Source organism: Rhinoraja longicauda, chromosome 16 (assembly GCF_053455715.1).
Source record: "Rhinoraja longicauda isolate Sanriku21f chromosome 16, sRhiLon1.1, whole genome shotgun sequence".
Taxonomy (NCBI): Eukaryota; Metazoa; Chordata; class Chondrichthyes; order Rajiformes; family Arhynchobatidae; genus Rhinoraja; species Rhinoraja longicauda.
In genome coordinates, this window is record NC_135968.1 from 22,359,399 (window position 1) to 22,376,291 (window position 16,893).

Here is a 16,893-nt window from a genome sequence, read left to right on the forward strand (position 1 = left end):
GATTTTTTTCCCCCCAGCATTTTGCTTTTATTTCATCAGCAGTTCTTTTAATTCTAAATTATTTTGTGCCATTTTGTTTTGCTGCACAAATTCATCTTTGTCATGTTTTACAGTTGTATTTGTCCATTAATAATAAACATGAAACAATAACATTGCAACATTTTGCTGCAAATAAAAGATTCGGTCTTTGTCAAGGACTACTTTCTGCCCTAGTAAGTAAGTAAAGTAATTCTCTTCAAACCTCAAATTATTGGATGCAATTTTTTTTAAGCTCAGAAGCATTATACTGCTTCATTTCCAACTTGCTGGTTTTTAGGATCTGTTTCAAGAACTAGCATCCAGGAGAATAAAGATTCATAATGCATTGAGGAAATATTTTTACTTGGTGTATCATTTATCCTGACTACAGGAACAATTATTCCTTTGGAACAATATGTAAGGAGTGTTCCAGTGATATTGAGATACTGAGAGACTTTTGGGAGTTCTTTATGAATTCTTGTAGTTATCACACTGTTAAAATGCAGATGCTGCAAGCAATGAGGAAGTCAAATGCAATGTTTGCCTTGGTTATAACAAAGTTAAAATAAAAGCATATGGAAATCTTGGCACAATTGTAAAATACTTTGAGACTCCAACTTGAGTATTGATCTCTCTTATCTCTGACCTGAGGATGTGTATTAAAAGTTTTGGAGATATCAACTTGTCCTTGAGGAAAATTCTTTCAAAATGTGGAATGGCGATAATTTTATTGAAAAGAGAAGTGTAATAAAATTAAGGTGTGACAGGACAGAAATTGAGAGACTGTCATCTGTCTTGAGAGCCCAGAATGGGAAAATATTTGAATATTTACAATCAAGATGACAAATTGCTTTACATGATCTTGAATTTTGAATATTTTTACTCCAAAAGATTGTGCATGCCCCAAACTTTGAACGTACCTAGATGTTCAGATATCAATGGACTGCTGGTATACCGAACTAATGCAGAAAAATGAATTTGATTAAACATACTTTATTAAAAGATGGATCTGGCATGTGGGCGTGCTACAATTCTTGTTTCTTATCATTTATGCATCACCAGCAAACCAGCACCTAGGAAAACAAAGCCACATCCCCAGTCTTGTGCCTCTCTGGATACCTCGCCAAAACACAATCAAGTGGTGGATCAAGTTTGTATCATTGTATTCTATTTGATAATAGTGGGCCACTATATTATCATTTTACAGTAATATAGTTCTTGCAGAAAATACATGAATTAAGCTACTTTTGGACTTTAGAGATGAAGTTTGGAGATGGGCCTTTGGCCCAGAGTATGTGCCAACCAGTGATCGCTCTATAGTATATTCAGAGAGTCTATACACTAACACGATCCTATGTTAGGGACAATTTACAATTTTACCAAAGCCAATTAGCCTACAAACCTACTTGCTTTTGGAGGGAGGAAACCGGAGCACCTGGAGAATCTCCATAGGTCATAGGGAGAATGTACAAACTCCATACAGACAGCACCCACAGTCAGCATTGAAACTGGGTCTCCGGTGCTATAAGGCAGCAGCTCTACCGCTGTGCAGCCCTGTAATTCTGCGTGAGAGCTGCTTTTGCCAACATGATATATTTGTTATTCTTAAATACGTTCATCCTTGCATTTCAGTTTAAGATGTTGACATCTGACTTTCTTTAGTGTGCCATGCGCAGATGGGCATAATTCGAATTCAATTGGGATACTTTTTTGGCAGGATTCTCTCCTTACTCTCGTTCAGATAGCTTGATGAAGATGTAGCCCAGCTTATTAAGGTACTTAAGATAGACATAAAATGCTGGAGTAACTCGGCAGGTTAGGCAGCATCTCTGGAGAAAAGGAATAAGTGACATTTTGGGTCGAGACCCTTCATTAGACTGCTAAGGTGCATCAGACTGCTATGGTATTTGTTATAGAACACTAATAGTGACATAATCTGGAATGAATGCTTATTCTAAAGTCTTGGGCTGCTTTTGATTGTAAATTACAGGCCAATAGCATTTAATAAGCCACTTTTTATTTCTTGCAGATTCACAGACAGTAGACAGCAGTAATCATGAGTGGTGATTCCAGCCAGGAAGTGATAACATCCCCTCCTCCACCCAGTGCAATTCATAAGGGGGGCTACTTTGATCACATCAATGAAAGTGATCCTGAATATATCCAAGAAAGAAACAGATCGCCAGAATTGAGACAGGATTTCAACCTGATGGATCAGAGAAAGCGCGTTTCTCAAATACTGCAGAGCCCTGTGAGTATCATTAAAAGAAACGTTATGGTCTTTTTTTAAATCTATTTGTTGATTGTATAATTAATATCTCATAGAATAGTCATTTCTTAAAAATCTATATACTAAAACTCTCGTCTGTTATCTTGAACTGAACTTCAGCCAAAACGGTACACGATAGTGTGACAATTTTAGGCCCACCTTACTCACCATTGTCACTTTAGTGATAATGCAAGTAGTTTCATTGAAATCGGTGTTATATTTTTAAAGTTATTCACATTTTAAAGTTTAAAAGGAGGGGAGGGGGAGGGAAGGGGGGAGTGGGGGAGTGGGGGAGAAGGGAGAGGGGAGGGGGGGTTGAGGAGAGGGGGGAGGACAGGGTGCTGCACCAATGCAGGAGAGGTTTGGGCCCAACGGGTTCACTTTGTCTAGTATTTCTATAAAATAGGAGTACGCTTTCACATTGATGTATTGATTTTTCACTTGGCCTTTTGTTTTGCTTATTTATCGTACAGGAAATAACCATGTGGCATAAGATTGTGCCAGATTTGTTCTATAATGAATCTCATCCCTGTCGTTGTCATACCTTTTTCCAGCTTTCCTTTACTTGTTCTCATTCTATCTGCATCACCACCCTGCAAGAAAGCAGATTCTACATTGTATTCCATCTGAAATGTTTCTCCTGGATCTCTTATTGGTCACCAACGTAACTCCATAGTGCAAAATTTTTGAGCCTTTAATTATCAAGGTCTCTATGCTTTTCCCATTTAATGAGAGCCTATCTCAAATACTGCAAAGTCCAATGAGTATCATTCAAAGAAATATGTCAGCGAATTCATATAAATTACATGTAGCAAAATAAAAATAGTGAATTGAACCCAGAGAGTCAATGACATTACAGTAAATTCTTAAACTGTGTGTTTGTTAATTGATTAATTACTGTCCATCTGCGTTACCCGTACTCCTTTTCAATGGGCTTGCGAGGACCCAGGTTCCTACACTCCCTTTATAAACAATTATCATTTTAAAGTGTGACATCTTATCATATCATATCATATATATACAGCCGGAAACAGGCCTTTTCGGCCCTCCAAGTCCGTGCCGCCCAGTGATCCCCGTACATTAACACTATCCTACACCCACTAGGGACAATTTTTACATTTACCCAGCCAATTAACCTACATACCTGAGGATGTACCTTAAAAGTGAATTAAATGTTTGTTGGCGACCTAATGTAAATAACATCCAATAGAAAATCTGCTAGTCCAGCACCAACCACGTGTAACCATGTTTTATTGTACCATGAAGACCACCTGAGATAATCAATTTCATTGTACTCTGAAGGCTTTCTGAGATATCTGATGCACCACTCAAATTAAATGTGTCCAGTAATGTTCCAGAAAGCATCATTGTACATTAATAAGCACACAAAAAATAAGTGCTCTGCAATTGAAGAATCAATCCATATTACATTGTCTACATAAATATGGATCAGTTTCCAGACTTGCATCGAGATCCCCTGATGTGTGACGTTGCAGCTGCTGGTTTAAGAGAGACCCTTGTTTATGTATGCAGCTGCATCTTGTTTCAAATCTGATCACTACTTATTAGTATCAACACACTTAATGAAGGGTCTTGACCCGAAACGTCACCCATTCCTTCTCTCCAGCAATGCTGCCTGTCCAGCTGAGTTACTCCAGCATTTTGTGTCTACCGTCAAATTTAAACTAGCATCTGCAATTTCTTCATACACATTTATTGCTTACTTCATTGGTTCTCAAATTAAATATATATTCACAAACTATGGCTATCTATTTACGAAGAAATACCTAAAAGGGGATGGTAATTAAACAATATATTGGCTATCTACTCATGAAAAAATACCTAAAAGGGGATGGTAATGAAACAATATGTTTTTAAAGTAAAAAAACTAAAGTAATCTTGAGGAAAATGAGATGAGCAATTGCGTAGTTCCATATAGTACTGTATTGTTATAAATGCGAAGTTGCATTGATGATGAGTGACTATGATAGTAATGAAGGATGAAGTTATTGATGTTAAGTTTTGCTTGACATATTTACTGTTCCTTGTCTCCCTCCAAGAAGGTGGATGTTGGTTTATCTTTGGTTGAGGGCAGATGATGTGATGATCACGTCCTTATTAAATGGGAGTGGTGAGTGAAGGAAATAACTGGTGCTTGTCTCAGTGCCTAATGACCCAGGAGAGGGAGCCACAAATAGGCATGCAACTGGGAATTGTGGTTCTTCTTTGGCTTTTGCAGCGAATGTCATGGAGTTGTGATGCCATTTTCTTTCATTCGTTATAAATTTCTGCATTAATGGGTGAATGCATTTTTATATCCTTTTCAATTAAACACTATGCTTAGAAGAGAGATCCTATTATAATAAAGCTATCAAACCATTTCATGTTCCCATCTTCGAGGGTCCAGACAAGTATTTCAGCCTCTTCCTCATTTCGTCTGATTCCTCTGGTTTATTTGTGATCTTAATGAAGGGCATCGCCATAATGCAATTGGTAGATTTTACTGCCCCAGAAACCCAGTTCATTCCTGCTGTGTGTATCAAATTAATATGTTTTCTTTGTGACCACTTGAATTTCCCCTGGGTGCTCCAGTTTTCTCCCAAGCAGCGAAACGTGCGGGTTGTAGATGCTAGTTCCTTGTACACTTACTAGGAATTGCTCCGTGTGTATGTAAGCAGTAGAATCTGAGAGTAGTGTATGAGAAGGTGGGGATAATAATATATGGAGTTAGCGTAGGATTAGTGTAAATAGATGCTTGATAGTTGGCATGGACTAAGTGGGCTGTTGATCTAATTCAATGGTGCATGACTCTGTGTCAGGCCTTAAAGATCTGAGTTAGATCCAGAATCAATCATATCTAATCAATCTGTGAGGAGGTATTACTTACCCAATGCTAAGATATAATTCCCAGAACTTGTTTGACACTACAAAATTAGGCATATCAACAAAACCTATTGCATCTTTTAGAAGGATAAGATATTCATGCATTTGGAAAGACTGGTTGACTAGGGATACTCCGCATGGTTTTGTGTGTAGGAGATTGTGTGTAATGAATTTGAGTTGATTGAAGAAGTAACGAAGAAGGTTGAGGGCAGGCCTATAGATGTAATCTATATGGAATTCAGTAAGGCCGTTAAGATTCTACATGGTAGGCTGCTCTCGGAGGTTAGATCACTGGTGATCCAGAGGGAGTTGGCTAACTGGATACTTGCATATGCACAAGTTACTAGAATGCACAGTCTTTTTCCCCAGAGTAGGGGTATCAAGAACTAGAGGGCATAGATTTAAGATGATGGATAGCATTTAATGGGAACCCGAGGACCACATTTCTTGCAGAGACGATGGTGGGTATATGGAATGGGCGGTCAGAGAAGGAGTTGAGACTGATACAATAACATTTAAATGTAGTTCGGGCATATATACGTGGATAGGAAAATTTAGAGGGATGTGATGGGACTAGCTTGGATTGGGTATCTTGGTAACTTTTACTTTTGTTTGGGAATAATCACATCTCTTGACATTGTCAATAAACATTGTTAATAAACATTGTTTTCAAAACTGCAATACCGCTTCAATAACTTTCCACTCGACTACAGTTTTCACAAAGCATTTGTAGTGATAGGATCTATTTTGGCTTAAACAAAATGAAATAGCTGTAGAAGATTGAATGCCATCTTATTTAATTTTAGAATAATGACCAATTTTTGCTTGAATTTCTGAGTAACTCAAATATTTCAAATTTGCCCGTAGGAAGGCTACATCCAGATTAACTGGTTTGGGCAACTTTTGGAGATGGTGTAGATCATATTCCAGATGAATTTTAACATTCCAATGTTTATGTTATACTTGCTACTCTCTCAACCTTGGTGCCATGAAGAATCTCATCTAAAAAATATGTTTTAATTGGATCTTGTAAGGTACATCTCGAGCTCTCAAGGAATATTTTGGAAATCTGTTTTCTCTTTAAGACGTTGTAATTGCTTGCTTATCAAAGGGTGCGGCACTCCCAGAGCTGTTTCGAACATTGTTTAGTAATTTATGTACAAATTGCTTCCTGTATCACCTCTATACTGTTAACTGATCTAGTATGAGATAAAGATTTCATTGATGGAGCTGTCAAGAAAAAGGGATTAGGAAGAAAGTGGTTAAAAGTTGCACTGAAATGATAACAAAAAGTGCCCGATGTCGAGATGCATGGAAAGTTTACGATATGCAAGACTGATACTTGTTAAAAATAACTTGTTGAAGAAAATTACCCAAAGGCTTGGATGTGATTAAGTGATGTTGAATGCTTTTTGCATCGTGTCATTTGGCAAAAACCTAATGAAAAATACACAGCCGATACTTATCCAGATGTGAGCATTTTTTTTGCAATGTACAATGAGAGGAAGTTGCAATCTGATAGTTTGAGTGGGGATTATGATGTAAATTCTGCATGCATTGCACAAGGAAAACAATATTTAATTGTGGGATGTCTCCTAATCGAATGATGGTGGCTTTGTAGATGAAACCCAAGATCAAAGGGAGGCCATTTAGCCCCGAGCCAGTTTCAACATTCAAATAACATGAGAGCTGATTCATGACTTGACTCCATAAACTCACATTGCCAAATGTCCGTTTAGTTTAAAACAAAAGTATCAATTTTAGATTTTGTGATTATTATTTGCTCAAGCATCAAATGCCATTTCTGGAAGTTTTACAAATTTCTACCATCCTCTGCATGTGAACGTGTTAATGTTACTTCTGTAACACTTAGTTCCAATTGTTAAACTGTCCTCGGAATCTGAAGAAAGGTCCTGACCCGAAATGTCACCTATCCGTGTTATCCAGAGATGTTGCCTGACATGTTGAAATACTCCAGCACTTTGTGTCCTTTTATGTAAAAAAGCATCTGCAGTTCATTGTTTCTACCTAATTGGGACAATGGTTTATTTCCGTCTACCTTATGAATCCCCCACAGCATGTTAAAAGCAATGAAATGATGCTTAAAAACTTAGATGATCAAGATTAGCTAATTTCCTACATTTGCCATGTTTGCATTTGCATTTTTTGCATTTTTGCATTTGCAATCATTTGCATTTTTTCTACCAATTTTTCAAACTTTTCCTGTGCCATTTGCCATCTTGTAGAAACAAAGAACTGCAGATGCTGGTTTACACAAAAGGCACAACGTGCTGGCGTAGCTCAGCAGGTCAGGTAGCATCACTGGAGAATATGGAAAGGTACCCCGACCTGAAACGATACCTTTCCATTTTTCCCTGGGATGCTGCCTTTTACTTGAGCACTTTGTGTCTCCATTTACCATGTTGTTGCCTAGTCACTCAGCTTGTCTGTATCCTCTTAATTCTACTTCATTACTTGAAGCGTCGTAGCTCAGTGCATTCTGTGGTAAATGGCTCAACACCTGGTATCCTAGCCTTTTGAGCAATTAGCAATTACCACAGAAATATCTCTGGGCTGGAGAGAGCAGTAGCCAAATAAAGTAGAGACAGCTGCTGCTTTTTAATCCAACAGGAGGGCATTTTAAAAAAAAACATAGGATCTGGATACTTTGTCAAACATGGAGCAGCAACTGTTGAACCCCAGTAACAGTTTGTACTTGTAGGGATGGACAAGGTACAGGGTTGAGCAGCTACCTAACCTTCTCCATGGTTTCCAACACCAGCTGTCACAGGCAGCCTCTCCATGCTGAGCCTTGGGGTGATTCATTGCCATGGGAGTGCCCATGCAGATGGCAGAGACTTGTGGCAGGTTTCTAGCACACCGAGGCCATGGGCTCATGTCCAAGCACCAAGTGCCTTGAAATACTCATCACATGTGAAAGCATAAATATGAATTCGTGCAACTCAAAATCTGCAAGCAGAATTGGCAGAAGAAAAAATAAATGTTCATTTCCCTCCATCTTGTGTGCTTCTGCTTGCCTCACCTCCCCTGCTCCCACACTTTCACTTCAAAGTGTGGAGGAGATCAGTTTAAGGCATCCTAAACTAAATCAATTAACTTAACAGAACATTCTGTCCAAAGGTTTCTCAATTACAGCCTGGCCTTTTTGTCTGTGGCGTTGTACTGCTTCACGCAGTATGTTCTCCAGAAGTATTTGCTTATTAATGTAATTTAGGTTAAAACCGAACAACAAAATCTAGTTTATGTTTAATTTATGCCATGTGTCTGGCTGCCACTTCTACATTTCTTCCCACTAAAATCCATTCAACCTAGTAGTTTTAGTTTAGGGATACAGCGCAGAAACAGGCCCTTTGGCCCACCAATGTCCATGTCGACTAGCGATACCCGCACACTAACACTATCCTACACACACATTTGGAGGAAATTGGAGCACCCGGCGTGAACCCAAGCTGTCACAGGAAGAACGTACAAACTCCATACAGGCAGCATCCATAGTCAGGATAGAACCTGGGTCTCTGGTGCTGTGAGGCAGCAACTCTATCGCTGTGCCACCATGCCACCTTTTTGACATTCTTTCCAAGTGAATCACTCAATTTAAATTGAGGTTGTAGGTTATCCTAAACATTCACTTTTTAAAGATGCATTTCTTGCAGGAAAATTTATAAAGGATTTTGAATGGTTAAATAGTTGTAAAACCCATGCCTTATGATTTGAACACACAGCTGTACTGTGATCATCGTAAACCAAAATATTGCACAACATTGCTTTGTTTAATAGAACTGTCTTGGAACAATGTAGTTATTGAAGTAACATTTATGCTGTCAATTTTACTTTTGAAGATTAATGGTAAACTGTGTGCCTATCTGGTTTGTAGATTGAGTGCCAGTGGGGAAGGTTTACCCATGAGTCGATTGAAAATAAGACTCAAGCTATGTGCCTTTTGTAATCTTTAAGATCAACTCTTACTTTAAGCTTAGTAATGTCTAGTTGTAAATGTTGTAAGTTACATATTAAAAACAAAGGAAAGAAGCTGTTCTATGGGCCACACCCGAGTGCAGAACCAAAGAGACAGAAATTCTTTCCGTGCAATATCCTGTCAGAAAGAATTAATAACTCTTTACAAACTTCAACCCCCATACCAACTTTTCTGTCCTCTGCCTCCTTCCTTGCCTGTATCCACCTATCATTTGTCAGGTTTTACCCCACCCCTACTTAATTTCCAGCTCCTCCCCCCCAACAGAGTCCAGAGCACCTGAGGTCTCTTGCCATCAGATTCAGAAACACCTACTTTGAAAATATGAGCTAATTAAATCTTTTAAATGATTTTGGAAAGTGAAACATTGACCAACTAGTGCAAACAAAATTTATCTCTCTTCTTTTACTATAAATGTACAGTGATTTATTGATTGATAAGAGTGAAAGAAATAATGGGTGGGAACTTTCTGTTGCCAGAGGAGAATTACAATGCAAACAAATGGATCTGATAGCCTACATTGTATTTTACAGGGAGTGGCAGCAAACATAGTAAATGCATTTACTGTAATCTACTAAAGCTCCTTGCAAATTTGTTGCCACTATTCATAAAAGTAGGAAGGCAAAGCAGGAAGTTTAGCCTAGTTAGGCCAGTTAGCCTAAGATCTATCATGGGAAAATCCTGGGATCCATGACCAAAGAGATAAAAGCAGGACTTTTAGAAAATCATGTCAAGGCAAATTTAAAAAAAATGTTTATATTCAGGGGAAACTGTGTTTGATAGCTGTGCTGGAGTTCTTTTGAGGATATAATAAAAAGGATTGATGAAGGGGAACTAGTAGAAGTGGTGTATTTTGGATTTCCAGTCGGCATTCAGTATGCTGTTGTACGAAAGATTACAAGATCAGATTACATGGGATTGGATATAATGTATTAACATAGGTGAAAGAATGACTTGCAGCAAAACAGATTAGAGATAAATGGGTCATTTTCAGATTAGTGATCCAGTGGGCTGTCACTATTAGGATTAGTAGCTGGGGCCTCGACTATATATTGATGACTTGGATGAAGGGAACAAGTGTACATTGCTATATTTGCTGCTGGTACAACAGTAGCTGGGCGATCATGTTGTGAGGAGCACACAAAGACCGCAAGGGATACAAATATGTAAGTGGGCAAGAAGTTGCAGATGGATTATAACATGCAAAAATATACAGTCATTCATTTTTGAAGAAACATCAAATTATTATTTAAATTGCATGGGATTATAAACTGCTGCCAGACAAAGGGTTCTGGGAGTCTTGGTTCATGAAACACAAAGTGAAACTACAGATCAGCAAGTAGTTAGGAAGATGAATAGCCTTTATTGCAAATGCTATATAAAGAAGGGAATTTTTGATGCAACAGTTGGTAAGGCTGCATGTGGAATATTTAAGAAACAATGTGATTTTGGATGCGGAGGGGGGGGATACACAGAAAGTTCACTAGGTTTGGTTTCTGGGGTGAGGGGGTTGAAATGTAAAGGATTGAGCACTTTGGCCTATACTCATTGGAGTTTTGGAGAAGTGATCTTATTGAAATGTCTAAAATTCTAAGGGGGTGTTCACACGTTATAGGTGTAGAATTAGGCCATTTGGCTCATTGAGTCTACTCTGCTATTTAATCATGGCTGATCTCTGCCTCCTAATCCCATTTTCCTGCTTTTTCCCCCCATAACCCTTGACACCCATTCTAATCAAGAATTTGTCTATCTCTGCTTTAAAAATATCCACTGACTTGGCCTCCACAGCCCTCAGTGGCAATGAGTTCCACAGATTAACTACCCTCTGATTAAAGAAGTTCTTCCTCACCTTCTTTCCAAAAGAGCGCCCTTAAATTCTGAGGCTATGACCTCTGGTTCTAGACTCTCCCACTAGTGGAAACATCCTTTCTACATCTACTGTGTCTTTCATTACTCTGTGTTTCAATGAGGTTCCCCCTCAACCTTCTAAACTCCAGCGGGTAGAGGCCCAGGGCTGTCAAGCTCATCATATGCCAACCCGCACATTCCCGGACTCTTGTAAACCTCCTCTGGACCCTCTCCAGGGCCAGCACATCCTTCCTCCGATGTGGGGCCCAGATTTGCTCACAGTACTCCAAATGCGACCTGACCAGCACCTTGGAGAGCCTCAGCATCACATCTCTATTTTTGTAGTTTAACTTTCTGGGAGTCCTGCACCAGCACTCAAGTCCCTTTGCACCTCTGATTTCTGGATTCTCTCTCCATTCAGAAAATAATCGACGCCTTTATTCGTATTACCAAAATGCTTGACTCCGCACTTTGCTATACTGAATTTTATCCTCGGATGTTTCCTCTTGTTGGATATTTAGTGCAGGGCATAGGATCGGTTGAGGGAAAATATATTTCCTGATTGAGAGGAGGACAGATTTTTTTTGCTGAGTCGAAAATATTTGAAATCTGCTATCTCATTGGCCTTTGAGGCAGAATTGTTTGAATATAGTCACGGTAGAGATGGACATTTAACTGACGGACAATTTGAGAGAGTGGTGGAGGGTGGTGTTTTGGCTAACTTTTGGTTGAGCCATGATGTTATTGAATGGTGAAGCAGTGTAAGGGGGTCATTTGCCTTCTATCCCAGTTTCTATGCAAGTGCATTTTTCATCAGTATATTTGAATTTGCAACATTAATTCATAGATGTGAAAAGAGACTTGCAATGTGGTTGGATTAAAGGGATTTGTTGTTTTTTAGGTGACTATGTATCACAGGAAATACTGCTATTGACCACATTGGTGCTGTCTTGTAGTGCAGGACCCCCACTGGTTCCCCCCCCCCCCCTTTTTTTCCCCTCCCCAAACACACTTGGTTTCAGAGCCTTTCTGGATTATATGTTTTGTCAGACCAACAGAGGTCACTGCCTCCGAGAAGTCCAACGGTAGCAGAACAGGCCATCCATGGGCCAAGATACTGGCCCGTAAAGTGGCAGTGTTGTCAGCTATGTGAAATGGATCTGCTAGGCCAAGGTTCCAGAGCCGTGACTGCAGGGGGCAAATTCAACCCCGGGTGATCGGCACGGAAGTCCTAATGAGGTGGAGATCAGCTGCCTCACCACAGGCACCATATTTTTGGGGGACTTCCCCGGGGGATTTTGAGTGCGCTCTCAATTTTGTCTGGATCAGTGGTGGACCTGCAGTACCTTTAATTCTTTATTCCGGTACTGAAATTGATTTATTTTTTGATTCATCGCGTACTTTATCAGCAGTTCTCTATTCTATTACTGCATAGGTATTTATAATCATTTTGACAATTCCTTTATTAAAATGTTACATATGATAAATAACTGGGAATAAAATGATACTGAGATTGTTGATGCATTGGGTTTTGTGGTGAATCCATTGTAGTGGCTTCAAGGGTCTCATTATGCAACTGCTGTGTGAACATGGTTGTGTTTGTAGGGTTCGGACATTTGAGGTATCACATGTAAACAGTCCAACTTGTGAAATGTTAACTATTCTATAGTGAGACATTACATAGCTGTCCTTCTGGTTTCATGTCCAAATTTTAATCCAAATCCATTTGATTATAGGCCTTCAGAGATGAGCTTGAGACCCTTATTCAAGAACAGATGGGAAAGGGTAATAATCCTATTGGTCTGCTTGCCCTGCGCCAAATAGCAGATTTTGTAATGGCAAGTTCTGTTGCAGCTTTACCCACAACACAACTTGGTAAGTGGCTGTAAAAAAATAAATATATATTTGCTTATAGTACTTAGAAATGTTGTCGCAAATTCTGACAAGTTATACATTTCTTTAGGCCTAGGAATAGCCACACCCATCAATGATCTGCATGCCATTGAATCAACTAACTTTGCAAAAGGAGAGAAGTTGATCCGCTGTAAAGTTGCAAGTCTTTATAGAATGGTGGACCTCTTTGGATGGGCTCATTTAACCAATACCTACATAACAGTAAGTATGCATTTAAATATTCCATTTAGATTTGCAGTATTTTTGGAACCTAAAATGGTAAAATCTGTTATTGAGATTGTGGGTGCTGAGGTAATGATAATAGAAATGGGGAAAGTCAGAGGAATTTATTAAAGGAAAATCATGCAACGAATCTGATAAATTCTGAAGGACTTAACTTGTAGGTATCACACAAATACATAGGATTGCAGGCCCATATCTGGCGTGGGTTGAGAGTTGTTTAACAGATAGAAAACAGTTGGATTAACTGAGCAATTTTTGAATTAAGGGGCCGTGCTGTGTCCTCGGTTGTTTCCAATCAATGTGATTGATTTGATGAGAGACTTGGATGAGTGTACAAAATCATGAGAAGAATAGATTGGGTAGATGCACAGAGTCTCTTGCCCAGAGTAGGGGAATCGAGGACCAGAGAACATAGGTTCAAGGTGAGGTAGGAAAAGATTTAATAGGAATCAGAGGGGTAACTTTTTCACACAAAGGGTGGTGGGTGTATGAAACAAGCTGAGGAGGTAGTTGAGGCTGGGACTATCCCATCGTTTAAGAAACAGTTAGACAGGTATATGGATAGGACAGGTTTGGAGGGACATGGACCAAGCGCAGGCAAGTGAGACTGGTATAGCTGGGTCATTGTTGGCCGGTGTGGACAAGTTGGGCCGAAGAGCCTGTTTCCACATGGTATCACTCTATGACTTAATTATGATATAACAGAGTATGCTGATAGAAAGCTGGGTGCCAATATGGATTGTGAGTGGAATGCAGAGACCCATCAGAGAGAGGTAGGCAAGCCACATGAATGCCAAGCGCATAGCAGAGGGAATATAATGTGGCCCAATGTGAGGATCCTTATGCTTATTCAGTATGCTTGAATGATGAATAATTGGAAACATTGAAGTTCAGGTGGATCTTGATGTCCTTGTGTATGAATCGCAAAGTAAAAACTTTTGCAGGTACAGAAGGCAATAAAAAAAGGTGAACCATATGGTCCTTTAATGCAGGAGGCTTTGAGTGCAAGAACAACAATTAAATGGCATGTTGGTGAGCACTCATCTGAAACATTATATACCTGTATGCTCACCCTAGAATTTACCTGCAAAATGAACGCACAACAAAAACTCACCAGATTGATGCTTGGGATGGGGATTGTTCTATGAAGAACGATCAAACAGCACAAGGCCTATATTGTTGAGAATGAGATTAGCTCATCGAAACTCTGTGACGATTATGTTGTAGGATTTATTTGTCACTTTTAACACAGAAGGTAATGAGTATTTTTCTTTCCAAAAAAAACAAGATTTTCCTCTTAACTGTCATTATTGTTCAAACCTGTGAAAACAAGTGATGGCACTAAAAGATAATACGCTACTGAACTTGTGTACTAATTACAGTCATGGTACAAGGTTACATTTGACAATTAACTATATCATTGGATATTTGTGTGATTTGGTTTTCTACAGTCATTTGTTGGTGGATTTAAACTTAAATTGCTTTTTACTTCTATTCTCTTCAGGTCAGAGTAAGCAAAGAACAGGAACACTTCCTTATTATTCCCAAGGGCCTTTCATATTCTGAGGCCACAGCTTCAAATCTTGTAAGTTTGTTTGCATTGTTTATTTAATGAACCCGTTCAAAGTTATTGCTGCAATAAGTTGGCAGGAACAGAAAATATCTGTAGGGTAATTGCTGGACTGAAGCATCATGCAAAACAAAACCATCTTACTCCTGGTGGTTTGCCACTAACCATCATTGAAGCCCAGGATGTTTAGATATCTGCAGAGGTTCTGACATCACTCTGGTAACCTCAGTAGTTGAATTGTTTTTTGTCAACATTATTATATTAAAGGGATTTAGGCTAAATGCAAACAACTGGAAGCAGCTTTAATAGACCATTTGGTCGGCATGGAGGGATTTAGCCGGAGGGCCTTTTTCCATGCTGTTCAGATCAGTTTAAATTATTGTCATGTGCTAACCAGTCAGCAGAATAACAATACATGACTACAATTGAAAAGGGAATAACGTTTAGTGCAAGGTAATGGCAGCAAAGTCCGATCAAGGATAGTCTGAGGGTCACCAAAGAGGTACATAGTAGTTCAGCACTGCTCTCTGGTTGTGGTAGGATTCAGATGCCTAATAACAGCTGAGAAGAAACTGTCCCTGAATCCGGTGGTATGCGTTTTCACACCTACACCTTTTGCATGATGGGAGAGGGGAGAAAAGGGAGTGGCCAAGATGCGACATGTCCTTCATTATGCTGCTGGCCTAGCCTAGGCAACGTGAGCTATAAATGGAGTCAATAGCAGGGAGGTTGGTTTGTTTAACTCTATATATATAAATTTCACTTTGAATAGGATGAAAAATCAAACTTGTGAATCCTTGCCAATGGGCACATTTATTATTTACCATCCATATTAAGGACATAAATTAGAGGATTAGACAATAGACAATAGACAATAGACAATAGGTGCAGGAGTAGGCCATTCAGCCCTTCGAGCCAGCACCGCCATTCAATGCGATCATGGCTGATCACTATCAATCAGTACCCCGTTCCTGCCTTCTCCCCATACCCCCTCACTCCGCTATCCTTAAGAGCTCTATCCAGCTCTCTCTTGAAAGCATCCAACGAACTGGCCTCCACTGCCTTCTGAGGCAGAGAATTCCACACCTTCACCACCCTCTGACTGAAAAAGTTCTTCCTCATCTCCGTTCTAAATGGCCTACCCCTTATTCTCAAACTGTGGCCCCTTGTTCTGGACTCCCCCAACATTGGGAACATGTTATCTGCCTCTAATGTGTCCAATCCCCTAATTATCTTATATGTTTCAATAAGATCCCCCCCTCATCCTTCTAAATTCCAGTGTATACAAGCCCAATCGCTCCAGCCTTTCAACATACGACAGTCCCGCCATTCCGGGAATTAATCTAGTGAACCTACGCTGCACGCCCTCCATAGCAAGAATATCCTTCCTCAAATTTGGAGACCAAAACTGCACACAGTACTCCAGGTGCGGTCTCACCAGGGCCCGGTACAACTGTAGAAGGACCTCTTCGCTCCTATACTCAACTCCTCTTGTTACGAAGGCCAACATTCCATTGGCTTTCTTCACTGCCTGCTGAACCTGCATGCTTCCTTTCATTGACTGATGCACTAGGACACCCAGATCTCGTTGAACTCCCCCTCCTCCTAACTTGACACCATTCAGATAATAATCTGCCTTTCTATTCTTACTTCCAAAGTGAATAACCTCACACTTATCTACATTAAACTGCATCTGCCATGTATCCGCCCACTCACACAACCTGTCCAGGTCACCCTGCAGCCTTATTGCATCTTCCTCACAATTCACACTACCCCCCAACTTAGTATCATCTGCAAATTTGCTAATGGTACTTTTAATCCCTTCGTCTAAGTCATTAATGTATATCGTAAATAGCTGGGGTCCCAGCACCGAACCTTGCGGTACCCCACTGGTCACTGCCTGCCATTCCGAAAGGGACCCATTTATCCCCACTCTTTGCTTTCTGTCTGTTAACCAATTTTCTATCCATGTCAGTACCCTACCCCCAATACCATGTGCCCTAATTTTGCCCACTAATCTCCTATGTGGGACCTTGTCGAAGGCTTTCTGAAAGTCGAGGTACACCACATCCACTGACTCTCCCTTGTCAATTTTCCTAGTTACATCCTCAAAAAATTCCAGTAGATTTGTCAAGCATGATTTCCCCTTCGTAAATCCATGCTGACTCGGAACGA

General features: G+C 39.8%; 1 protein-coding gene across 4 annotated transcripts in view; it reads left to right on the plus strand.

Annotated features, from left to right (window-relative positions):
• The window catches only part of add3a (adducin 3 (gamma) a), a 138,394-nt gene that overhangs the window by 79,002 nt on the left and 42,499 nt on the right, over positions 1 to 16,893 (plus strand). For all 4 annotated transcript variants that reach the window (XM_078413403.1, XM_078413402.1, XM_078413405.1 and 1 more), the window contains exons 2-5: positions 2,048 to 2,269; positions 12,749 to 12,887; positions 12,976 to 13,127; positions 14,653 to 14,733. In XM_078413403.1, the coding sequence (XP_078269529.1) occupies positions 2,075 to 2,269; positions 12,749 to 12,887; positions 12,976 to 13,127; positions 14,653 to 14,733 (567 nt within the window). In that variant the 5' untranslated portion in view covers positions 2,048 to 2,074. The remainder of the gene's footprint in view (positions 1 to 2,047; positions 2,270 to 12,748; positions 12,888 to 12,975; positions 13,128 to 14,652; positions 14,734 to 16,893) is intronic.